This window comes from Balaenoptera physalus, assembly GCF_965194825.1.
Source record: "Balaenoptera physalus genome assembly, chromosome: 10".
In the NCBI taxonomy this organism is placed as follows: Eukaryota; Metazoa; Chordata; class Mammalia; order Artiodactyla; family Balaenopteridae; genus Balaenoptera; species Balaenoptera physalus.
The window spans coordinates 87,386,534-87,412,392 of NC_138889.1; the positions used below are offsets into that span (position 1 = coordinate 87,386,534).

Below are 25,859 nucleotides of genomic sequence, written 5' to 3' on the forward strand. Positions count from 1 at the left end.
AGTCAGATCATGTTACTCTTCTGCTCAAAACTCTCCAATGGCTTCCCGGCCAGAATGCAAACAAAAATCTTTACAATTCCCTGCAAGCTCCCTCCATGATCTAGCTCCTGAAACTTCTCATCCATTACTTGCCCACTTGGCCCCAACAAACTGGCCTCCTTACCGGTCCTCAAGTACATGATGATGCCCCATCCCAGGCCTCTGCACTTGGCTGTTTTGCCTGGAACACTCTCTTCCCTCACCTCCCTCAGATCTCTTTCCAAATAACGACCCTATTCAAAATGGAACACCTATCCCCTTTACCCTGATTTGCTGTTCTTCACCTGACCTAGTAAATATTCATTTGGGTTAGTTGTTAATGTTTTTTCTATTTCCTCCAATGCAATGTAAGCGCCATAAGAGCAGAATTTTTTGTTTTGTTCATTGACATTCCCGGTGTCTGGAACAGAGCCTGCACAGGCTAAAAACAACTAGCCTGACCCACCAGCAGAGTGCTTTTCATATCGAGCTATCGTCTCTCTTTATCTCCAATTACAGCACGCGACATTAGTTCAATCATTATGCATATATCAGATTTTTTTAAAAGGTTCAACACAAGTAAATTAGGCAGCTCATGCAAACAGAAGTATTCTACATATATTAGCTCAAATAATCTTGACAAGAAGCCCGTGTGTTAGCCTAGTTCATAGGCTTCTTGTAAAGAGGTTAAGTGACTTGCTCAGGGTTACACAGCTAGCAAGAGAAAGAGCAACGATTTACACCCAGCAGAGTGTTTGGTCTTAAGCACTATACTATATAATCTTGCTATCTGAATGCATTGAACTAATGAATGAACACACGAAAAATATTAGGCTTAGAGATCCAAATTTTCATTTCAAAAATCAAAAAATAGGCTTAAATCACTTGCTGTGGTATGGGATATTAAAATATATTTTCTTTGACAGCTAAGAAAGAGTTTTGCAGTGTGGCAGGATAGTTACTTAAGCCATAACAGAGTTGACTTTTGCAGATATGTGAAAGCAAGAAGCACAGACATCAAGCCATGGAGTGGTTCATTCATTTGATGGATGCATGTGGTGGGTTTGAATTTCAACCCACCATTCAAGAGCATACGCAATATAACTTTATTTTCTTAGAATGGAACTTAATTCCTATACGTCAAATTCCCACATCACTGAGGGCTAATCTTGGTCAACGTTAAAAGTTCTAGTCTATGTTTCAGGGGGACTCACTGCCAAAGCATGGAAGATGGTCTTTCTGCTGTTCCAGGAATCTGTGTGTGTAGGTACCCCCTGAGACGCTTCTCCTGTCTGCCTGGCCCCTCCGGGCTGGGAGGGCACTAGATATTCAGCTGGGCTGCCTAGGGTCCTCCTCCACCCTGACTACCTAAGACACATCACTCAGCCACCCCCTCCTGGGGGCTTGCCTTCTCCCTTCTCAAGCCGCATTTTCTTTTTCCACCTCCTCCTCCCTCAAGGAATGTTTTTCTGGTCTTCAAGAGAAATCCCTCCTTCTTTTAAATCTTGGTAATTTCTTCTTAGAGTCATTCCCTTCATGACTTTTTGGCAAATACAAATATAAAAATACATAAAAATTCAAAAGCAGGACCAGCTGGCCATTTCTTCTTGTCATACCTATTTCTTGAGGAAAAGAACCCAGGGACTAGCTGCTAGAGTAGGAAGAGGGAGAGCAGAAAGCTAGGAGAAAAATAAAGAGGATAATATTCCCCAAAATAACATCTGCCACATGTTATTGAGTACATACCATGAGCCAGTCACCGTTCTAGGTGCCAGTGATATAGAGGGAACAAAATCTGCACAGAGGATGTGTTTGTTTGCTATTGCTGTTACAGGAAATTGCCACAAACTTAGTGGCTTAAAACAACATAAATATTTTTATAGTATACTTCTGAAGATCAGCAGTCCAAAATGGTCCTCACTAAGCTAAAATCAAGGCATCACCAGGGCTGCATTCCTTCTGGGAGCTCTAGGGGAAAATCTGTTTCTGTGCCATTTGCAGCTTCTAGAGGCTGCCCCTTGGCTCATGGCCCTACATCGCTCTGAGCTCTGCTTCCTTTATCGTATCTCCTTTTCTGATTCAGACTCTCCCGTCTCTTTTCCTATTTATATGTAAGGTCCACCTCAAAAATCCAAGATAATCTCCCCATTTAAAAATCCTTAACTTAATCACATCAGCAAAATGCCTTTTGCCTTGTAAGGAAACATATTCATAGGTTCTAGGGATTGAGACATCTTTGGGGAGCCATTATTCTGCCTACCATAGGAGGTTTAAAGTCTAGCGTGGCATGGTAAGTGCAATAATAGGAGAAATGTGGGATTGTGTGAGGGGTCACAGGGGTAGCAGGCTTGGGGATCAGGAAATGCTTCTCTGTTTAGGCTGAGACCTGGAGGATGAATAGGAGGGGTTTGGGAGAAATAGGAAGAGGAAGCTATAGAGGGAGGGATGCAAACAAAGTTTAGAACAAAAGCTCAGAGATGATAGAGAATAAAGTAGATTATTGGAGCTATGAGTTTTGGGGCAAGGTAAGGTTCAGATGTTCAAAGCCCTGGTAAACCCCTGGGAAGTTTAGGCTTTATCCTAAGGGAACCAGGTGATGAGGTGAGATGACTTGCATTTTACCCAAGTCCCTCTTGGCTGCTGAGTCAGTATAGATTATAGGGAGCAAGACTGACGACGGAGAGAATAATTATGAGGTTGTTATGATAATCCAGAGACAGATGACGGGGTTGGGGGCTGGGGACAAGTGGAAGCAGTGGAGAGAGGTTTAGATTTGGACTTAGGGCATCATGTTGATTGGATGTCGGATGGGGGCATAAGGAAGGAGGAGTCCAGGAGGACTCCCAGGTTTCTGGCTGGAGCCACTTTGGAGCCACTGAGGAGGAGAAGGAGGAGGGTTGGGGAGGAAGGTGATGGGTTCCATTGTGAACATGTTGATTTGCTGATACCTGTGGGAGATCCAAGTGGAGATGCCTCGGAAGCAGCTGTGTCATTGGATTGTGGGGATTAAACGATCTATGGAAAGCACTTAGCCCAGTGGCTGGCACATAGTTAAGTGCTTAATAAATATGAAGTGCTGTTATTATTTTTTAGTTTTATATTCCGGTCTGGGCTATGCTTCAATAAACCATGCTCTGAGAGCCATCGGAGGGCAGGGTGGGGGTGGGGACAAAAAGAAGGCAAATAAATGAGAGGAGAGCAAGGAAAAGGGTTATTCCACAGCTGTATCCATGTCCATGCTCTTATTCTGAATCCCTTGGATTAACAGATAAAGGATGGCAGTTTGCCTGCTGAAGTGGGGTTATCAATTAGCATTAACCAAATACAGAGAAAGCAAAACTACCCTGAGTGCACTTTCAGGAATTTGCCAATATGCCCTGGAGGAGGCAGGAGGGAAACTTGGGTCCATTGCTAGGATTAACTCCAGGCTGGTTTGTTTTTGATGGGGAGCTGGGTGGGCGTCAGAGGTGGGGCGGCCCTTTCTCGGCAATATCATCAGCAGCGACAAAAGCAATGAGTTGATTCTTTTCTTCACTCTGATTTCAATCTCATGTTGTCATCAAAGAGAGTTCTCCGTCTACACATCTGGGCACACAAGTACTTGTAAGAAGACTGGGGCAAATTCTCCTAGGGTTTTAATATTAATACTTTCCCCTCAGAGAGAGGAATTAATTAGTACTTGCCCCTCAGAGAGAGGAATTAATTTTCCTGGGCAAAAGTACCATTTGGTACAAGGGAAAGTTTTGATTTCTGAGGCACCAGAGGCAATTTATTTCCTTTAAATAGTATCATTATGAACGTAGCAACTTCATAAGAGAAAAATGGAATTCAAGGGACATTTACCTCTAAATAGTTACAGCATTTCAAATTCCTGTCCTGTCTTCATTGTCCATAGGATAACTTTGAAAGTTGTGAGCACAAGGTCAGACAATGCAACGAGAAATATCCAGGATCCAGCTGGGTGTTGTTTCAGTATCTTTTATTTGTTGTTGGACCCCAACACTGGAAAAATATTAAAAGAATGCAGGATTCTACCAAGTTTAGAGGTCTTTAAAACTAGACCAGAGACATTTAAATATCTTAAGAATCAAAGAAATGCAAAATCCAGTCAAGTGAAGTAACAGATTGGGAGGTATACAGACTTCTGAAAGTAGAGACAAGGGTTAGGCATTTGTGTGACCTGAATCCAGGGGAGCCTGAGATACAGGACCAAAAATAAAGCTCACTGGGTCCCATCAGTCCCATGGAAAGTTTCGTAGTCAGCATCCAGGCTCAAACATACCAAAGGTAACCCCAAAAGTGTTTGGGATAATGAAATTGTTTCCTTGGAGGGTAAAAGCTTCCTTAATTCAAACACTGGGGGGACTTTGAATACTTAAGTATAGACATGGCAAGAGAATCAGACAAAAAACACCAGTATTTTTGTGTTAAGACATCTGTATGTATTTGGTGTTTAAAGTGTAATGCTTAAGAGAATTTGTTCTATCAAAGTTGTATTTCACATACAAGGCACAAATAAAATCCATTCTAGTGAATTTTCTTATATTTTCAGCTGCTGGACTCATTTTCTCTCACTAATCTTTCTTGGGTGCTTTCCTGAGATCAACGAGCTATATAATTATGTAATCTACAAATAAGTGATATTTTGAATATATTTTCCTGTGCATCTTCCTCGATGAAGCATCTGTTCAAAACTTTTCTATTTTTGTATTGTGTATTATGCCATTATCTCTTGTCTCTATATATCCTTGAACAGTCATTGCCACTGTTGCCAATTCCTGTTAAATAGCAGTGGTAACAAGGGACATCCTTGTCCGCTTCTATTATGAAAGAGGATTTCTTGGGTTCTTCTACTTTGGCTTTTGCATTTGATTTTTTAAAAATATTATGGAAATTTTCAGCATGTACAACGGTAGAGAGAGAAGTACACTAAACCGCCATGTACTCAACAACCAGCCTCAACAATCTTTACCGCATCTCCATTCTCATTTTATCTACTGACCCTACTCCAAACATTCTTTTCCCTTCCTCCTCCTCAAAGATGATGAGGCAAACTGGAGTATTTTTTTAACTGAGATAAAATCAATGAAATGTATTGATTTTAAGTGTACAATTTGATGACTTTTGATAAATGTATACACCCACGTAATCAAAACCTCAATAAAGATAGAGAACATTTCTATCACCATAGAAATTCCCTTATGCCCTCTTCCCCACTCTCCATAGGCAACCACAGTTCTGGTTTCTATCTATGAGTAATTTTGCCTTTTCTTGAACTTCATATAAAAGGAATCATGCAGTACATTGTCTTTTATTTCTGGCTTCTTTCATTCAAAATTTTTTGAGATTCATCCATTTTGCTGCATTGATCATTCATTCATTCTTTTTTTTAATTACCAAATAGCATTCCATTGTATGAATGTACCACAATTTATTTATTTATCCCTTCTCCTATTGGTGAATCAACAGGAATCAAGAGAACAGATTCCATTTACTGAAAGTTACCAGGCATTGTGATAAAGACCCTCCATGGTCTCTTTCAATTAATCTCTCAAACAACTCTTTGAAGTCTTGTTCCAGTTAATCAGTTTATTGCCTCTCAGCTCCAAATTCACCCTTCAGTACCTGCTTTGCAATGATAGACGGGATTCTTGATGTATTTCTTCTTCACACTAAGCACAGTGTTAAGCTTTGTCAGTAGAGGGCAACGGAGAGACATTACAGGAGGAAGAAGTTTTCCTGGTTTTGATGTGCTGTTTTGCCTTTGCTTGTTGCTACTGCTCTGTGCGTCTGCCCATGCACGTGTGGAGACGTCTAGTGGTGTTCTATCCCACCCAGGGTGCCTAGTTCCGCAGCAACCTTGAGCCCTGTCCGGAGCCCAGTGACCACCTCGCTCTGGCCTTCCTGATGCAAACACTCCAAGTGTTCCCCAGGCTCCCTAATCCCCTGTACATCTGCCCACCAGCCTCTGCTTGCCTGTGCCCTGGACAGCTGTTTACCATGGCCTCCCAACATCAACACCATGAATGCCAGGCCAAGTGTCACCTGCCAGGAAGTAGACTCCCAACACCCTACTTCTCTTTGCCCACCCACCTTGGCTCACCTGCACGTGTGCTGTTTCCTACTGCCTGGCCACTGGAACAGCTCTGGGCCAAACAACTCAGCAGACCAGGTGGGCTCCACCCATACCTTCTCCAACGGAGTCTGAACCTCAGCCACAGGAAGGCCATGTTTGTCCTTCCTTGGGTAGTTGCCCTCAGCCCTGGCGTCCCCTTTAGGATTCTCTTTCTATCTTTGTAATTAAGCACCTATCTGAGTTTAATACTTCTTTAGATTAAACCACCCCTGTTCAAATCACTATGTGGTTTCTGTCTCCTGATTGGACCCAGACTGATACAGGCCAGTTCTATTATTATTTCCTTTTGGAAGATAAGAGAATGAGATTGAGAGAAGCTGCATGATTGCTCAGGATCATATGAGGAGTATGGCGGCAGAGCTGGATACAAACTCGGGACTGTGGGCTCTAAAGCCTTGGATTTTCACCACTCTGCTCCACTAACTAGGAGTCAGTGTAAAGATACCACATGAGACAGAGCGATGGGCTCACCTCCCCTCACCCCCTCCTTTCCCATGCTTATATGTCCTGGGTGTTTCCGATTAAAACAAGGGCAAAAAATGCAAAAATGAGACCAGCTCCTAGAGGAAGATTTTCAAGAGTCAAGAATGTCAGTAGTCATCTCGAGCTAATGGCCAAAATAAACACACAAGAATAGAAAAGGGAAAAAAATCTACTTAAAAATCACTTTTACACACTTTACATATGGTCAATATTCTTCTCCAGATACATTTGTTTTGAGGCTATTTGATTTTTGCCAATTTCCCCAGCTTTGTCTTATCTGCTAAAATGCCTCATTTTGCTAAAGAGAGCTGAAACCTCAGTTTCGGGTCTCGTCTGTATGTGTATTTGGCTCAAGGCAGCCAGATTTCTGGATGATGTATGTCCCATAAGCTCTCAGGGACTCTGGTCCCCACTGGGGTTGTGCTCAGAGGCAACGTGTAACAGCTTCCATATTCCTGGAAATGAAGCCCCAGCCTTCTCTTACAGTTTCTCCCTTGGGGAACACAGCAATGTGAGTCCTAATTAGCCTCAAAATAACAAACCCCAGTACTAATGATCTTCCTTGAGGGTTGTTCTGGTCTTCCAGCTTCGATAGGAAAAAAAACAACAACAACAAAGTCCTGTGCAAGGATTAACCATTTCCTGCTGGTTAGATGCAGGGAACTCTGGACTCTGAGTTGGGATACCTGGATTTGAGTCCTGCCTCTGCCACTCATTATGTGGCCCTTTGTTTGTCTGCAAACAAGAAGACTGGATTCTAAGCTCCCTTCCAGTTCTATGGTCCTTTGACTCAGAATCCTTTCAAGCCTATTTCATCACAGCAATTTAGATCATAGCGGCTTCCATCATTGAGGGCTCTCAATGTGCCAGGCAAATTGCTAAGTACCTTAAATGCACTATCTCTTATGATACTCACTGCAAACCTATTATTATCCACATGTTACAGATTCAGAGAGATTAGAGCATAGTGATAATAAAGCCACAGCTGTAAGTTCTCTCCCCGGATGGGTCACTGACTGTTCCCCTAACCTAACGAATGGGGTCCAGCAGAAGAAATGTAGGTAGATCGGTCATTGATTTTTTTTTTAAAAAAGTTAGCATCAGCCTCAATTCACTAAATGAAGATAAGGCAGTGGGTGGGAGTAGTCAGGGCAATAGGGGAGGGAAAAAGACATTAACTAGCAAAGCCAGGTACTTTGTACACATAGTCTAGTTTAATCTTTACAGCAACCCTATGAAGTGAGCTTGTTATTCTATTTCCACGACACAGATGAAGAAAATGAGGTTCAGAGAAGTCAAATAACTCATATACATTTGCCAACACTGGTCAGCAGCAAAGCCACGGTCTGAACGTGTTTTGTTTGACTCCTTCTATCACACTGCACTGGGACAACTGTTTGTGGCCACAGGTTTCAGGGCCTGAGCAACTATACACACAGTTATCAAGGCCAAGGCTATGGCAACTGACAATGAAATAACTGGTCAATTCAGTGAAAGGAAGAAAAACATATTTCTTTAAAAAGTCAGTCCTTTCTTGACTTTGGCTGCGCTGGGATCTCCAGGGTCTGAGGCCCAGCCCCTGCCCTGCGGGATCTCTTTCTGGACAAGTGCTGTCCCACCCACGAGAGAGGAAATCAAGGGCGTGGAACTGATCACAGGGGGGACTGACCCTAGGTTCTAAAGTGACGGAGGCTTTAGAATAGGCACGTGGGAGGAAGTACAAGAACGTAGGCAGGGACACAGACCTCGCAAACCAAGCCATCTTCGAAACAGATAGAATCAGATTGTTGTTCTATTTCTCTTTGACCTCATCCTTTAGGAGCAGCTGTTGAAGAAGAACCACACAGCCGGGCCTTTGGGAGAAGGGAATAACTGACTCTGAGTACAGAGAGACACGTTGCCCAGACTCTACTGGGATGTAACTACACATCTACCACCCAGAGCAGCCTACAGCAGTGTGTGTAAACTGGCTCTCTAAAAAACAAACTAACAAGAGCAGTCCTGCTTTGCAGCACTTGCCAATTTCCACGGTATAAACACTCCCAATTCAAGCCACTAATGTTTTGACAACCGGCTTGCAGAAGTCCTACATATGTAACAGCTGGCTCTCACAAGGCAGTGGAAGCCAGCTCCATGCACCACTGGGTAGCCAGCTCTGAGGACATACCATCTTGAGAAAGCAGGAGTCTTTTTAGACATGGCCCACTGCCTTCCTTCCCCACTATGGTTCCAGGTGTACCAAGATATTCCCGGTCCTTTTAATTCTTACAGTTCCTTCTGCCTGGGGTGTTCTTCCCCTTCTTTCCCTTCTAAGAAAGGAAGGAATGCATCCTTCATGTCCAGGCTGAAAACTATTGTCTGGTAAGCCTTCCCTAGCCTCTTTAGGCAAAGCTCATTTTCGATCCTTTGCCCACCCCTGTATTATCTGGTTAAATTTCTGCTTCTCCTACTAGATTGTGAGGTCCCTTGGGGAGAGGGCCATGCTTGCTTCATCTCTGAACTAGGAGCCAGACACATAGGAGGCTCACAATATATGACTGCTAAATGAATGAAGTTATAAACTTATCTCTGATTTTAAGTTAGGCAGTGAATGACATCACTCCTTAACCTAGTTTTAATGTCCCTGTCTCTGGAAGGTCCATAAAAGCAGTTCTACTGGTAGTGGTTAGCAGGGTATGTCTTTTCTCTAGCTGTGGGCAGGAAGTGCCCACTGCAGGGTAAGAGCTCCTTCTGGCCAACCTCAGCTCCGAAGGGATGTTCTGGGAAGACTCAAGCCACTACAGTTGGCCTTAAACTTTTTGGCAATCACAAAAAGGCGGCGGATGAGGTAGATGTGAAGGCAAGAACTTGATTCTTCTCTTAAGCTGCCCCCAAACCGATAAGCCTTCCACAAGGATGGACGGTGTCCTCTAAGATGTCCCCTCAGGACTGACACAAGAACCCCAGAGTCAGAAGGAAGAGCTAGACCGACCCTCTCAAACTGGGAATTTCCAACCTGCAAGAGAGAAGTAGAGGGAGGGAATGAAAAGGGAGAGAGTGAGAGGGGAAGGATAAAGAATAAGAATGACTGCAGAGAGTAGTAACATTCCCTATATACACAGGTGATAAAAGCTGATAACAGCAATGACAAAATTAAGAAAATAAAACCACTGCTCTGAAGATTTTAGACCAGCTAACCCAGAACTAAATAGGCAATAACTCGGGCTGATAAAAAGCAACAGGGCATCAACCACATAAACACTCGGCCACTTCAATGCTTCTGTCTGTATTATGATGACACTGGTTTGTTGACACCACACCGTCCCCATGACCCCAGGCACCAGGAGTGGTGCCCTGACTCACGGAGGGGGGAAGTTGTGTGGGGTTGATGCGGACGAGGAGCTTTTTGGGAAAGACAAGTTATCCTTGACTGGATGCAGATGGCCCAGTGAAAAATGAAATCTGCCAGCAGAGGCTGCCTTTATCAGCTGGAGAGGTTCAGCAGGGACAAGACTTCCCCATCCCCGGCCTGCCTGAACGAGCCTCCGGTTTCAGCAGCATATCACAGACTGTCCTAATGAATTCTTCTGACGGGCTGGAGCCTGCACGTATCTGCTTCTAGGAGTGCATCCTGGCAGGCTGGGGCATGGTACGGAACTCGCCTGGTGTTTGCATTCCGCCTCATGGAGTTGGCAAGGAATGCTTGCCACGGGGAAAGAGCTGTCAGGTTCACCAGGACTGAATGCCCTGCCTAAACTGGCCATCCTGCCACTATCCTGGGCTCCCCTCACTGACTTCCAGTGGGCAGGGGGGTGCCCAGGAAAGGCCAAGCCAGACACCCAGTGGGTGCCCACAGTATCAAAGACAAAATTATAAGAACAAGCTGCTGTTTATTAACTAACTTCCCATTATGTGCCGAGCCCCACACCAGGCACTTTGCCACGTTTATCCTGTACAACTGTCCCATGAGGTCAGTGTTACATTCCCACCTTAGAGGTGAGCAAACTGAGGTTTTCGTCCAGCTGTCCAGAGTCATGGGGCTGGTTAAGTGGCGGATCTGGGGAATGAAACTGAGTTTCACCTATCCACACAGCCTGTAATCCTAAAAGGACTAGTGTGGAGGAAAATAGGCACAATGAAATAAATATCTGGAGACTCTGCAGTAGCTAGTCAGATAAACCTTTCCTTTTTCATCCAGGTTTAGTAGCACCGTGAGGACCGTAGTAAAATATTGATAAAATATGAATCTATCATTGGGGTTTTAAAAAACCCACACACTATAAATTCGTCTCAGAACCCAGAACCAGGAGTTTTTAATTGCCGCTGCTTTTGGTTATTTGAGCCATTGTTCTTCTCCTTCAGTATACCAACCAAGGAATGCGGAGCCAGCAAGGTGTTTCCGAAGACCCGAACTGGCCCCCAGACTGAGACCCACAGCTCTCCCGGTTCCTTGATACTGTTCCTCTTGCTGACACACTCCATGTTTCGTACCTGAGCCAAGGCCTCTGAATACTTTCTTCCTCTCCTCTTCCTTGAGAAGTTGAAACCAGCAGCAGGCATTTTGATGGGTTCAGAGAGGACCTTTATACGAAAGATGCCTCACGACACCTGGGCATGGGCCTGACATCTGATGAGGGTGGGTCCCAGCTATCCTTGCCTGATTAGCCACCAGCTGGCCAGGGTGACTGACAGGTGGCCAGGTGACCTTGTGTCCCAGTCCCTTCAGTCTCCTGGAGGATCACAGAGACAACTGTGGGACAAGTGGAGTTTGGCAGTTGCTGACTACCTGCCCCTCCTGGCTTTGCCCAGCGCGGCCCATGTCTCCTCTCTGCAGTGCAGCGGGCCACGGCTTGCTGGTGGGGTGGCCCAGGGCCAATGCGGGCGAGAACCCAGGGACAGGCTCTGACTCAGTCCTCGATGCACAGCTGGAGACCTGGCTACCCTGCCTGAGCGTGTGGACTAAGCCCCTGTGGCATCCCCTTCCGTGGAGGGGAGCAGTGTTGTTAATCTGAGCAGAAGCTGAGGTTCAAGTGTTTCAGGTCTCATGGTCTGAGCCTGTATCCCATTGCTGGGATGCTCTCGCCTCCTGGAGGGCACGCCCACCCCAAGGCCTCTTTCAACAATCCTCATGCTTTGCTTTGGGCCTTTCTAGACCGCTCCTGTTAGAGGTGAATGGAGGGACTCGCCAGGGGCGGGACCAGCAAGCTACACCATTGTATCGTGCCACTAGCAGTTGGAATTTACTAGACACTTACAGGTGGGGGGAGGGTCTTCCAAGATTCACAGCCCCTCAACTGCTTCTCCCAGGGCCTAGGAGTCTCTGTCTAAAAACAGTGGCAGCTTGTCTCCACGTGACAGCATCAGGAATCTTCCAGAACGTGTTTTGTGTTGCCCACCCAGCGAGCTCAAAGGCATCTTCATCAGGAGGGGTCGACAAGGAGGGATGAACTCTGCCTCACTCGGCGGGGTGCTAGGATGAGGGCAGGCGCGGCCTCCCTGGACTTCTTCCCCCATGAGACCTTTGTAAGCCCTGACCAAGGATCACTGTGCCCCTTCTCCCCTGCCAGGGGAGAAGGTCTGCTGCAGTGGGGACCGGAAGGAAGGCTGTGCCCACAGTGAGTGATAAAGGCCACTGAGATGGATCATTATATTTGTAGACCTCAGAAAAATTAGGACAAGAGACATCTGTGACAGGCTCCCTGGCCTTCCTCCTTTGGATGGTAAGGACCCAGAGACATCTTAGAAAAATGGAGGCTGCCCGTGGAGACAAGGGGATAATCCTATCCATGGGACCCGTCAGGAGCTTCCCTCACCTCCACCGTCACCAGACACCAGCACCTTCCTCCTGCACCCGCTCCCTCTGACGTAGAGCTCCTGGGGAAAGCAGGATGCTGCTTTTATAAAGTATTCATTGACCTTGAACTTTTAAATGTGTTTCTCAATTTTCCCCTTTTATCACTGTCCGGCTAACATTATGCTAGGTCATTTAAGTTCCGGTATTTAATATAAAATATTGAATGAAAACATACTTTACGAACAGGCTCTGCAACTGGAAAGGGGAGGAGGGAACATTTTGCCAATCATGCCTATTCTTCCTCTGGACACCTGGCAAACATTCCTAGTATCTGAACAAGCCGGTGGGCAAGAAGGTGCCACTGTTGCCTTCTCTCGGCATTCCTGCTCCTCCTCCAGGCCAACATGCCCTGAGACAAGGGGAATAAATACCGTAAAATGAAGGGGTTGAGAGCGTGGGCTCTGAGTCAGAGTTGGGTTTGAATCTCTGACATACGCGAGCTGTGAGATCCTGTGTGAGCTACTTCGTAGGGTCTCAGTTTCTTTATCTGTAAACTGGGAACATCCTCAATAAGAGAATGCATGTACAGTGGCACTGGTCTGTACATAAAGGTCCGATAAATGGCCCCATTATTATCATTTGCATGTTAGCCCTTGAGCATCTCCCATTTGGGAAGGCCCTGGGTGCGTGTTAACAGAGCTGGGGTGGGTTCACATGGGGTGTCGGGCCCTGTCAGACAGAAGCCCCCTCTTCCTGTCAGACCTCCCTGATATCCGCACTCCACCCCTCATCTGTCTCATCTTTCTTCCCAGAGTTGTCCCCCTCTTTCTACCCCTGCTTTCTTTCTCCTGGAGTCCAACTGCCTCCTCAGTGGCCCTCAGAATCCCTGCCGTGTCAGGCAATCCTTCTCGTCCAGTGTCAACGTCAACTCTCCCAGGATGCTGAGAAGGGGAGAAGCCACTTGTTTCAGCCAACCCACCCTCTACGCTAATCTTAGCCCCTCCTCCTGGACCACCTCTCAATCCTCCCTGTTCCATAAAAATATCTTGTTATCTCCTAAACTCACATTTGCTAATTTGGTCTGCCTTAGCTGCTTATATCTGAGATCTGTCTGAGACTTCCACTCATAGCTAGCTGATTTTCACAGTGTGCTTAAAGGCACTGACTTTCCTGCATCTGCATCCTCAGGATTTTGTCCTCATCCCCTCACGAGTCTCTGAAACAAAACTTTATTCAGGAGGTCCTGACTGCGTACGGCTGTCTGCTGGCTGGTCTGGTGGGTTTCCATCCCTCTGAGAGATGACCCTTCCTATGCTGCCTGACTCTCTCTTTCCTTCTCAAGGCTGCTTGAAAAATGGAGAAAAGCCCAGAGCCCTCCACTGAAGCAGCTACTTTCTCAGTGTAAGAAATCAGACCATGTGGTCATCAACACTGTATCATTTACATTTATTTATTAAGTTTTGTGCAGATCTCAATCATTTGAAATACAATAAAATAGTCACTAGAAGCAAAGACCTGAATAAAAAGGGCCAAGACCTTCATATTTTCTTGGGGATTTGTTTCCCTTACTGTAGTTCTTATACATTCACCTGTGAGAAGTTCCTATGAGCCACTCTGCCTGCTGCAAGCCTTTGAAGAAAAATGCCCCTAGTTGGGTACCACTGTTCTATTTATGTGCACACACACACACACACACACCTACACCTGTTCCTGACACACCTGTTAGTCCAAAATCAGTGGTGCAAACACCCTGCAGGGAGGACAGGGCTCTGGAAGACATTGCCTTTTTCCTTTTCCCTTTGGTACCCAAAGAGCTAAGCAAGTGGCTCCTCGTAGGGACAAGACGTGGGGAATTCCTGCCTGGCTCACAGGGAATAAATCCGCTCCAAAGCCACGAGGTGTCAGTTTGCGGGTGCTGGAAAACACGCCTCAGGGAGGGAGAGGCCTGCTGTGGAGATGTGACCTGAGTGAGGTGTGAGGACTGGATATGCAGGTGGGACCGTGTACCGCCTTCTCCTTACCTGGCGGAGGGGGTCTCCCTTGCTTGGGGAAAGTCACTGACAGAGGACGGTCAGGCTGTTTTGGAAACAAAGCTCCTCACGGATGGACTCTCCTGCATACAGCTCTTCTGACTGCATTCAGCACCAATGTCCTGTCCCACAGCCCCGGGGCTCATCGCAGTGGGCCCCGGGCCATCTTCACGGACGCTCTCTACGGGCTAAAAAGGTTCAGGGCAGTCTCAGGAGCGTCAGGTGCAAAGCTCATCAGTCACCTTATGGCAAGTATTTCTCGAGCCCAGCATTTAGGTCTTTGTAAAGTGTCGTCCACAGACCAGCAGGGCGGGCATCGCCTGGGAGCTTGTTAGGAATGCAGTCTCAGGCCCCACCCCAGAACATGCCTCAGGGAATTCCTCAGGGAATGTCTATCAATATTAAAGGTTGAGAAGTCCTCAAGGAAGTAACACAGGAAGGGAGACGATCCACTCCTCTAGAAACTCACACATGGTTAGGAAGATATGACTTGTAGATATGAAACCGTGGAGCAGAGTGCATGTCTATATCATCGAGCACGTTTTGGAAGAAAACTTGGATACAGAACACCTAAACCAAGTCCTGCCTCAGCCACTACTTTCACCGAGCCTCAGCTTCCTCATCTGTACAGTGGGAATAACACTTGTCCTGTCTACTTTATAGATAGATGGTCCTAGGTGGGAAAGCATGATACCCATAAAAAATACTATTGAATGTTATGTACTCTAAGGGCTACAGAGGTGCCGGGATGAGAGAGTCTGGGAAGACCCACTGGGGGGCTGAAGGTGGCCTTTTAAAGATATTGGACCATACACTTTACTAAAGCAAGATGGAAAAATGTACATTTTGACCTTTGCACCTCATATAGACTCTAGCCTGAGCTACAGAGAGCTCCCTCTGACCAGCTTTCATCCTGACAATCTGCTCGTGGTCAACTCCACGGGTCTCAAAACACACACTCAATGCCACTGGGTGTGTTACAAAAGGCACAAAGCAAATAGATGTGGTCTCTGTGGGGAGGCTGACAAGAGCCCTCTTGCTGCAAACCCTAACTCTGGTTTGTAGTATATGGAAATGGATTTGTTTGTCATTTTGCATGAAGATGTCTGGACACCGCAAGAGGATGCAGGGGGTGAGGGGGGAGGTAAAGGAAATTAGCATGAGTTCTCAGGTAATCATTTTCCTAGATGATGCCTATTAAGCCTTTGCTATGTACTAGATGCTTTCATGCTTTTTCCCCCATTTAATCCTTACTACGACCCTATCAGACAGATAGGGACAAAAAGTCCCCACTTCACAGATAAGGAAACTGAGGACTTAGGATCTGAACCCAGGTTGATCTGCTTTCCAAAGCCCATGACCTTAACTGCAAGCTAACCTGCTAAAGTAGTGTGAGAATCTCTGGGCTTCCTAGTGCAGATGAAACAATGTGACTGCTCTTGTGAAACCTGGCTCGCTCTGACTCGCTGACGTTTGCCATGCTTGTCCTGAGCTTCTCCAGAGAAATGCCGTCTTCTGGCAGGAAAAGATAAAAACTGCTGATACAAATGAGTCACTACACTGGCTATAATTAACAGTGATGCAAGAGCCAGATGCAAACCAACAGGGGCCTCAGGACCTGACTTTTCGGCAGCCCAAACTTTGAGCTGCACTTCAACGCAGAAGAGTCTCTGTTGTGAGCTGCTGTCTGCTCAAGATACATTTTAAATGAAGAAATGAAGCCTGGAATGCACACGAGCTCCCAGATACCGGAGTTGAGAGGGGTGGCACCAAATTAATCTCCTTATTTACAACTGAAAAACCATCCACCAGAACCAGAAAGAGAGTTTATAGTTTATAGATAACGTAGATCTTTGCCTTTCACACTCAGCTGCCCTGGAAAGTCTAAGCAGTTTCCAAACTGCTGAGCTAATTTATAGCAACTACAATTGTAAATTTGGTTGTACTAGGTGTTCAGTTTACTCTCCCGATTGCAGTGTATACCAGTGAACTTTTCAAAAAAGACCAGTTATCATTTGCATCTCTCTACTCTGTTTTGCTGACCTGGAGTAAGCAGTGATACAATGAGAGCCCAATGAAAATGACTCTGAAAATACAATTCCCCCCACGCCATCCACATGGCATGATGAGAGGTGAAGGCGGTGCTCTCTGGCTGCTTCTATGACCAGTAATTGCCTCTTGAGGTTCAATTGAGAGAAATAACGAGTGGTCAGGACCTGGACAGACTTAAGTGGTCATTGATGTCAGCGTCAGCATCTTACCTGTTTAAAAGAGGCTCAACTGTCCTCAAGATTTGTACACAATACAGCTGATAGAATCTTACCACTTTCCTTTTGAATAGACTTTAATTGAGAGCGAAGTGAAAAATGCAGGTTACATTTTTAGTGTTACTTAGTGGTATACGCTGGAAGATCAACACCAAAACAGTGATGCATCTAACATTTATACATTTCCTAACTTTAGTTGTCAAAGAGCAAATCATTATCAGATATATATATTTACACAATAATTTCAAGCAACAGTAAATAATAAACTCCCTCCCTTAAAAAACAAAAACAAAACACACACATACACCCAACCACCTTTAAACAATGGATTTCCTCACACTAGTAAGTCTCATTTTTTTTCACATATACTTGTAGACCCAAAGTTACTTAAGTTACTAAAGAACAGTCTTATCAGTGGAGATCCCGGACCAGCCCTTATTTTCTTTTAGAGTCACTTTAATTTTTACAACTTGAATCCACATAACCAGTGTGGTCTGTACACTCTTAAGGACACCCCAAATGATAAAAATGAATTCCACTTCCTTTGTGTGAGGAGATACGTACATCTCTGAAGATGCATATGATTACAACTCAAAAAAGTCAAAAAGAAACACAAAAACAAAATCTCAGATCCTCAAGCACGGTTTCTTAAGAGCATTGTGCTAATGTTAACATTGAATTAACTGAATGATAAGATTCTTTTAGCTATCTCTGCAGAGGTACTGGTTAGTTCTGATTCTTTTTTCAGCTGCTTGAAATGCTTGAGTTTTATAAGTTGCCTGGTGGCGCTACATCCTGCTTTCCAGGTTAGCAGCCTGCCTAAGCTCCGGAATGTCGGACGAGACTCACCCCCAGTGCCTTGCTCTCTGATTTATTTCTTGCTGTTGCTGTTAGTAAATGGAAACCATGACAAAGTTTACATTAGCAGACACATCCACATGCCCTGGCCTATAAATATTCTATGATGGAAAAAGGTACAATGACTCCATTCCTCATGAAAATGAGCGTAAAGGGAGAAGGGGCAGGGGGGAACATTACCAACAATGGCTCTTCTTACAGTGGAAAATCCAGACCAAATGGCAACGGGCTTTTAACTAACTGGACGCTGACAGCCACTTCTCCAGAGCCTTATGAGTCAACTAAAAGTTGGCTAAGCAGAGACCAACTCCTCTGAGCAAACCTGGTAGGATCCAGTGGTACAGGCATCTTTCTCGGAAGCTGGATGAAGAAGATCAACCTCCGTTTCCTTCTTAGAGAGGCGAGTGAGGAGGAATTTTAAAGTCAGCTTTGAAGGTAGTTCACACACAGTCCTGCCTGAGACACAGAACGATGCCTGGCGTGGACCCCTCAAAGCGCCAGCTGGAGTTTGCTCATGTTTCTCTGGTGCATGTTGTGATGGCGGACTAATTCGTCTGACCGGGCAAACTTTTTCTGACAACTGGGCCACCGACAGCTGAAGGGCTTTTCACCTGTTGACACAATGGCCAGTCAGAGACACTTGCGGTGGAGAGATGGGGCGCAAGTTCAATCATCAAAGGCCCAAATTAAATCATCACAAGACACCCACTCCAGATTCTCTCTAGCTCTTTCCCTAAGCTAACAAATCGGGCTCATCTCGCAAGCAGCCTTGAAGTGGCAGCACCTCTGGGGCCTTAAGGATTAAAATACTGTGACAATTATAAAGTGTTATTGAGTCAGAAGACTTGGGAAATGGGAGAGAAAGAATGAGTCTAGTTAATGGAAATGTCTGGGCAATTCATATTTAATCAAGGGGGAAAAACATCTGGTAAAACCCCTGCCATTAGACTGTTTTGTGAACTGTGTAAATGTTTCCCCTTTGCTGTTTAAGGAGGGAACTGAGCTTAACTGGGAGGCAAGGGCCTCAGGATCATCACCCTGGATATTGTTGATTGACAGCCATCCAGTAGCGGAGCTGTGACTGTAGCTTTAATATCTCTGTCTGTATAGATATTCTGGATGGGCTGGGTGTTTTTAAATAAATCACTGACATCAGTGCACATGGTATTTGCTTCTTTCACCTTAAAGGATTACTCAGCATAATACCCATTATACAGAAGATTCTAAATGAGGCACGGTTTTGAGATTTTTTAACAAGCTTGCCAAAAAATCGAGGCTTTTCCATCTAAGGAGGCCTCAGAAGATCCTTCCAAGCCTCATTTTGGATAGGGAAGATAATTAGCATTTATGAATGCCTAATACATGCCAAGCCTTGTGCTGGGTGTGTGTGTGTGTGTTATATATATATATATATATATGTATATATGTATATATATGTGTATGTATATATATATATATATATATATAAAACACACACAGATATACATACATATATATTCAAATATATATATATACATACATGTACACACACACACACACACACACACACACACACACACATATATATAATCTCGTGTACTCCTTACAGCAGCCTGTAAGGCCAGCATTATTATCCCCACTCTACAGATGAAGCTGGACCTCTGGTGAGGGCAGACCCAGGCAAGACTTAAATCCAGGTCTGTCTGATTCCAAAGCCCACACACATTGCTGCATCGTACCTCTTGGACCTTGACATAATGGAAAGACAGCCATAGCTTTATCCTAAGTAAAAACGTTGCAGGAGCCTATTCCTGTACCACGTGGGGATGTTCTCAGGATATGGCCAGTCCCACGTTGTTTTCTCTGAGAACTACTGGATGGGACAAGCACTGAGAAATGTCCCAGGAGAGGCGCTGTTCCAGGGTCAGAACTGGAGGCCAGTCAAATAGAGCATTAAACAGTCTGCTGGTGACATACGTCACTTTGTACATATACAGATATGCACGGGGTAGGGGGCAGGGTTCAAGCGATGATAACTCTTTCCCACCAAGTTATGAGCTCAGGACTAAGGCAAAGAAGTGACACCAAAGGCACCTGAGTTGGGGAACGAGATGCCCATCCCACCAACTCTGGGGCACAGGTGCCTTGACTGTCTGTAAGTACAGCCTGTTGGGGCTGAGAATCCAGGACTTCACAGGGGCTCATGACCTCCCGTTTCCCTCACCTCCTACTCACTGTTCCTCTGCTCCCCACTCCCACCGCCAGCCATGCTGTCAAAGATCACCTCCTAAAGGACAAATCCCAACCTCTTCTCCTGTCAGTCATCATTCTCCTCAGTCTCTCAATGGAATTCAACTCTGCTGACCTTGGGTCTCTTCTTTATTCTCTATCCTCCCTGGGCTGCAAGGTGAACCCAGGCTCTTTCCCCAACAAAGAAGGAAGTGGGTAGGTGGGCTGGGAGAAGACAGAACTGGGTTTGCTACTTACTAGCTTTGGGATTTTAGACAAAGTCATTTTATCACGTGCCTCAGCCTCCTCATCTGTAAAATGGGGATACAACGTGCCTACCCTACTCTTCTTCCAAGGATGTTGTGAAGACAAAATGAGATAACCTAAGCATTGGCCCTCCCTCCAAAGCTAGAAAATACACAACAAAGATGGTGCTGTTTTCATTATGAATCACACCAGCCTTGTGGAGAAGCAAAAACTTTCAGCAGCCAGTGAATTAATGTCCTTTTCCCCTCTCTATTCTAGTATGAAGGAAATAATACCCACACCCTGATATGGGTCTGGCAGAAACCATGACTGCTCCTGCAGCATTAACTTTTAGCAGAGCAAAGATTCAGGCCTCTGAAAATAGTGTTGTGAAACACAAACTTTCAGGAAAATAAGTGTTTGGCTTGCTAAAATTTTTGCTGTTTTTCTGTAAGGTTGATTATCCTATCAAACTGAGTTGATAAAAATGTGATGCAACAAATTGGGAACAGCAGGGACCTAGCTTATCTCTTCATTTCATTCTGGACACTCATGAAGAGTTCTTTTCACATCTCTTATGCTCTGTGTCCCCCACCCTCATTCCTTCTTAAACAATGTTGTTATTTAAAGATAGCCATGCAGTGTTCTTTCTCTCCACTGAATCTAAACCTGTTTAGAACCTTTACACTTGTTTTTTCCAATCTCTCTCATCACAAGCAACTCCATTCAACAGTAGTTTAAAAAAATAATGAAAAATAAATGTGAAGAAAAGTTTACGCACTTGTTTTACCTGTATGAGTCCTGGTGTGGGTCTTCAGATGGTCAGACCGGGAGAACTTTCGCTGACAAGTTTTACACTGGAATGGTTTCACACCTAAACGGACAGAGAAGGTCTAGCCGTGGCCCTAACCATGTGGGGCAAAGCAAGGCCCACAAGGCCTGCTTCCCGGCGGCCCGAGGAGCCAGGCATCTCCAGCCACGCCTGCAATATCTGCCTCGCCCTCAGATTTCCCCAGTACCCCAGGCCCAGCAGGAACCACCTGATTCTACACAGTAATCCTTGAAGACCTGTGGTCTTGGGAACAACTACTGCGTAACCACAAATGTCCAGCTTCTCACCAAGTTCTCAGTTGTGTCTGAGACTGAAAAAGTGAATCACACACTACAAATGGGATTTTGCTCTCCACCACCCATGTTCTTTACTGACACTCAGTGTATCATCAGCAAACTGCTAGTGGGAATATCATGGCTCTGTGGTTTTCAGGGGAAATATGGGATGTTTCTTCTTCTTTCCTTTCTTCTTCTTCTTCTTCTTTTTTTTTTTTTTCCTTAAGGGAAGGTAAATCCCCAGAGATTAGGGGGGAAAAATTATTGGAGAAACTAAACAAATGGCTGACCCTCTCACATCCATATTGAACAATAAAGAGAATCACAAAATCAACCATGACCCGAGGGAACACACTGCCAGCAACGAGAAGTGAGCCTACAAACCTGTGTGTCTCCTCTGGTGTCTTTTGAGCTGGTCTGAACGAGAAAACCTTCGCTCACAGTCCTTGAAGTCACACTGGTATGGCTTCTCACCTTGGGGAAGACACATATTCCGTTGGAAAATAATACTGGAAATGAGGATCTCATTAGAGGCAACTTCTCTTACTGGGACTGAAGGCATCCCAAAATGCTGAAGGCACTTGGGTGGAAGGTTTCAGGGATGTGCTGCCAACTGCAGTGTGAGGTTAAAGGCCCACCTATACATACACTCATGGGCAGGAGGCGTAGAAGGGGGTTGCGTGAATAAGGATGTGTTAGAAGTGAACGGAGGGGGACTTCCCTGGTGGCACAGTGGTTAAGAATCTGCCTGCCAATGCAGGGGACACGGGTTCGAGCCCTGGTCCGGGAAGATCCCACATGCCATGGAGCAACTAATCCCGGGAGCCACAACTACTGAGTCTGCGCTCTAGAGCCTGTGAGTCACAACTGCTGAGCCCACGTGCCACAACTACTGAAGCCCGTGCGCCTAGAGTCCGTGCTCCACAAGAGAAGCTACGGCAGTGAGAAGCCCGCGTACCGCAACAAAGAGTGGCCCCCGCTCGCTGCAGCTAGAGAAAGCCCGCGCACAGCAACACAAGACCCAACACAGCCAAAAATAAATAAATTAAATAAATTAATTAAAAAAAAAAAAAGAAGTGAAGGGAATTCAGGTTCTGGAGTCTGACGCTGGGGTCACATCCAGCTCTTCCACTTAAAGTGCTGGTTGAGGTGTCATTTCCTCGCTGTGAAATGGAGCCAATAATCCGACAACTTCCAAGGATTTATAAGCAGATTACAACAGACCATCCACATAAGGGTCTTAGCCCAGTGCCTAGCACAGAGACAGTGCTCAAAAAAGTACTGGCAGAGAATATTTAAACAAATAATAAACCAAAGCAGTCTTAAGCCCTAGGCTGAGTCTGAGGCAGAATTTTGGGATGGATGTGCCTTGGAGCCAGCCCCGTGAAATAAGTGTTTTATGTTTTATGGACTGAAGATCTGGTGTTCTCTGCTACTGACTTCCCATTCCTGAGTCAGGGATAAACAGCTGCATGATTGTGAGGTGCTCAAGTTAAACCAGGAGCCAGAGCCTTTAGAGTTTTTGGTATCCCTTTACCCGAGAGAAGTCAGGAGTGGGATTACACAACCTCCTGCCTCAGAATGGAGAAGCCCCACCCCTGTCCTCGCTGGAGAAAGTTCAGCCAAATCCTGGGAACTGCGCCCCCTGAACGCATTGAGCGACTCTGGGCCATCCCACCTTCTTATGAGAATTCTGAGTCACCAGCATTCTGGATGGAGAGCAAGGCTTCCCAGGATCAGCCGGCTCTTTCTGTTGCTGGGCAGTCCCTGGTTACCTTTCCAGCCTCATGACCCCCTCCGTTTCCCTGATTAATCTATATTCCTGCTATACAGAGCTCACCATTCCCCAAAACTGCCTTGTACTTTGCTCACACTAAACATCCTTCATCCCTATCTCTGGATTCCTAACCCATCAAAAACTCTACTGCACATCCCTCACAAATGCCGCTTCCTCTGCGATGCCTTCTTGGAAACTTCATGTTCACATAGAATGCCCTTCCTTCCCTCATTACAGAACTTATTACAGAACATCTAACATGGGGCCGTGTCCAGGTCTAGTTCTGCCGCGAGCTGGAAAATCCTGAGGGCAGGAGCCTTTCCTTAACTTTCTATTGATATCCAGCCCAGCGACTTAAGCTTCACCTCTTCAACCTGGGAAAAGCAACACTCCTGTTCAGTCTCATGTCTTCTCTCTGCCTTTCTGCTTCTGCTCAGCCGTTACTTCCTCTGCCCAACCCTGCCAACCCTTTGATGGTTAACCCAAGCCCTTCCTCCTCCAAGAAACGAACGACGCTCACTCGAGCAAGTCTTCTCAGCACCTCCAGATTCACACGCTCTCTGTCCCTTTTCATTTGTGTATGTCTTGGCTCCAAAACAGACCACAGACTCTTTGAGAAGGGGGCTTGTGACTTGGAGTTGAAAGTCATGAGTTTAAGTCCCGCTTCCCTATATCCTACCCACCAGATAATTGTGCGTGAGGATTAAATTAAATAATGCATGTAGAGAATTTGGCACATAAAAAGTATTTAATATAAAAGTACTTAACATACTAGTCTGTACTATTATTATAAATAAACACAAAAAGATGGCACTCTTTCAAGAAGGGGACTTCAGCATTGTTAAATACCCTGCCCTCCTCGTCTTCTGCAAGGAAGCGCTTCTTAAAGGTTCCAGCAGGTCTGGGGGTCGTGACTATCTTGCCCACTGCCTTCCCTTCCCACAGACATCTAACCCTGTTTTCTAAGTGCCTCTTTCCCATTAAAATTTCTACAACCACATTGCCTTCAATGTATTACATCTGTCTAGGCAGAATTTTACCTTATCATTTTCCTTATAATCTTAACAGATACTTTTCAAATGATCCCATTTGGGGAAATACGTAAAAATATAACATGCAACTGGTTCTCTCATCTGCAGCTTCAAAGCAAGTGGTTTACTGAGTGCAAACTCAGGTCTGTGCCAGAATTGCATCCTCCAGACGCAATGGCTTAGCAAAGACCAATGGTCTGAAGAGATCTGAATGCAGCTCACGTTCTTCTCCAGCTTCTCCAAAGCAAAGTCCATAGTAACAATAAAATAATAATGGTAATCATAACAATGTAGCTTCCCTTCTGTCGTGGAAAGAATGGTACCAACTCCCCAGCAGGAAAGCCTGTGCTTTGCCCGGCTTTTCTGTAGGGGAGACCTAGCCACACTCCCATCTAGTGCCCACAAGGCCAAGAGCAGACATTTGTGAAATGGCTGTTCACATTCAAGGCAGCCAACAACAGCACATGGCCAATTCTCTCTTTCCCAGAGGCAGACCCCTTGACCTGTGGGAAAATCCAGTTTTCTTTAAAACATCATCAAAAATCATCATCTCTTTTTTTTAAGATTGAAAACAAAAATTAAACCTACAACCCATTTTCCCATTCCTATCTGGTTGGTTATTACTATCCCAAGCAGTTAAGTTCTTCTTTGGACCATCTTTTCCTAAGTCTTATGATGACCTTGCATATCAAGCTCTCAGAATCATCTGATTACCAAGCTCCCAGGCTAGCTCCTCTCCCTTAAGAGATACTAATAGAATTATAAAAGTAATACTATCATCTATTCAGACCTATTAACATAGGAACTGTACGTTTCATATCTCTAACTACTTTAATTCAATTTGATTTTAGAAGTTAATCTAGTCTCAACAATTGTATAAGGTAGGTGAGGCAAGTGAAGTTTGAAGAACAGTTCCGTAACTTGCTCAAGGTCACACCACCTGGTGGTGAAGCCAGAATTCAAACACAGGTCTCTTTAATTCTGTGGAATTCTCTCTCCACCTACTCTGCTCTGCCCTTCTTTAATAAAGGATGGACAATCAGGATACAAAATGACCTGGCATCCTTTTTCCATCACCTGGGCCAGATCTTTGAAAGCAGCACCTACTTTCCATCCCAGAAATCACCTGTGTCCTGGCAGCGCAGGAACCAGGAGCAGGGGCTCCTGGGCCACCGCTGCCCAAAGGCCACCAGAGCCAAGGCTGGACAGTGGACGCACTTACCAGTGTGCTTCCGGCTGTGCATCTGTAAGTGAGACAGCTTAAAATATCTCTTATTGCAGCCCGGGTAAGCACACATGAAGGGGCGTTTCTCACTGGTCTCAGATGCCGACCGAACAAGAGTCGGGGCTACTCCGGGCACTCGCCTCACGTCCTACAAGCAGAGTGTAAGAGAAACGGAGGTTTTAAGGCACACGTGAACATTCATGTTGGTCCCAAGGAAAGTGAGCCTTGAAGTATTCCCAAAGAAGGGATGGCAGATGTGAGGCCTAAGCCACTCCCCGTCACGCCCGAGGTGCCCGTAGCAGATGTCACTAATGGGTGACAGAGCAGTACATTCTACAGTGCAGTGCTCTAACATCGTCATGGCTATCAACCAGAACGGGGACTTGAAATAAAGTCTGTCTGCTGCTGCTGATCCGAAGCATCTGGAAAAGAAACGCTGGTGACCGGAAGAGCTCCCAGTGCATCCTGTCTCTCAGCTTCTCCTCTTGAGGCAGTGAGATCTGGAAGTCCGAAGCTCCAGGTTCTATTCTATTCCCTCCCACTCGGGACACCCGGCCACATGACCTTGGGCCCAATCTGCAATGGGTGGGGAAGTCCTTAGGAGAGAAAAACAAAGCATATTAAGTGAACCCCCAACTGAGCAGATCTTCCACCTATGAGTAAATGACAAGGAAGAAGGAGCTCCTGGGATGCGGAGGTT

At 45.5% G+C, this 25,859-nt stretch overlaps 1 protein-coding gene across 3 annotated transcripts in view; it reads right to left on the reverse strand.

Moving 5' to 3' along the window:
• Positions 1-16,766: 16,766 nt before the first annotated feature.
• The window catches only part of WT1 (WT1 transcription factor), a 48,444-nt gene continuing 39,351 nt past the window's right edge, over positions 16,767-25,859 (reverse strand). For 2 of the 3 annotated variants that reach the window (XM_082410536.1, XM_082410534.1), the window contains 4 exons: positions 25,157-25,307; positions 21,511-21,600; positions 20,801-20,893; positions 16,767-18,176 (listed from right to left, as the gene is read on the reverse strand). In XM_082410536.1, coding sequence (XP_082266662.1) covers positions 18,055-18,176; positions 20,801-20,893; positions 21,511-21,600; positions 25,157-25,307 — 456 coding nt within the window. In that variant the 3' untranslated portion in view covers positions 16,767-18,054. The remainder of the gene's footprint in view (positions 18,177-20,800; positions 20,894-21,510; positions 21,601-25,156; positions 25,308-25,859) is intronic. The other variant, XM_082410535.1, reaches the window with a different exon arrangement.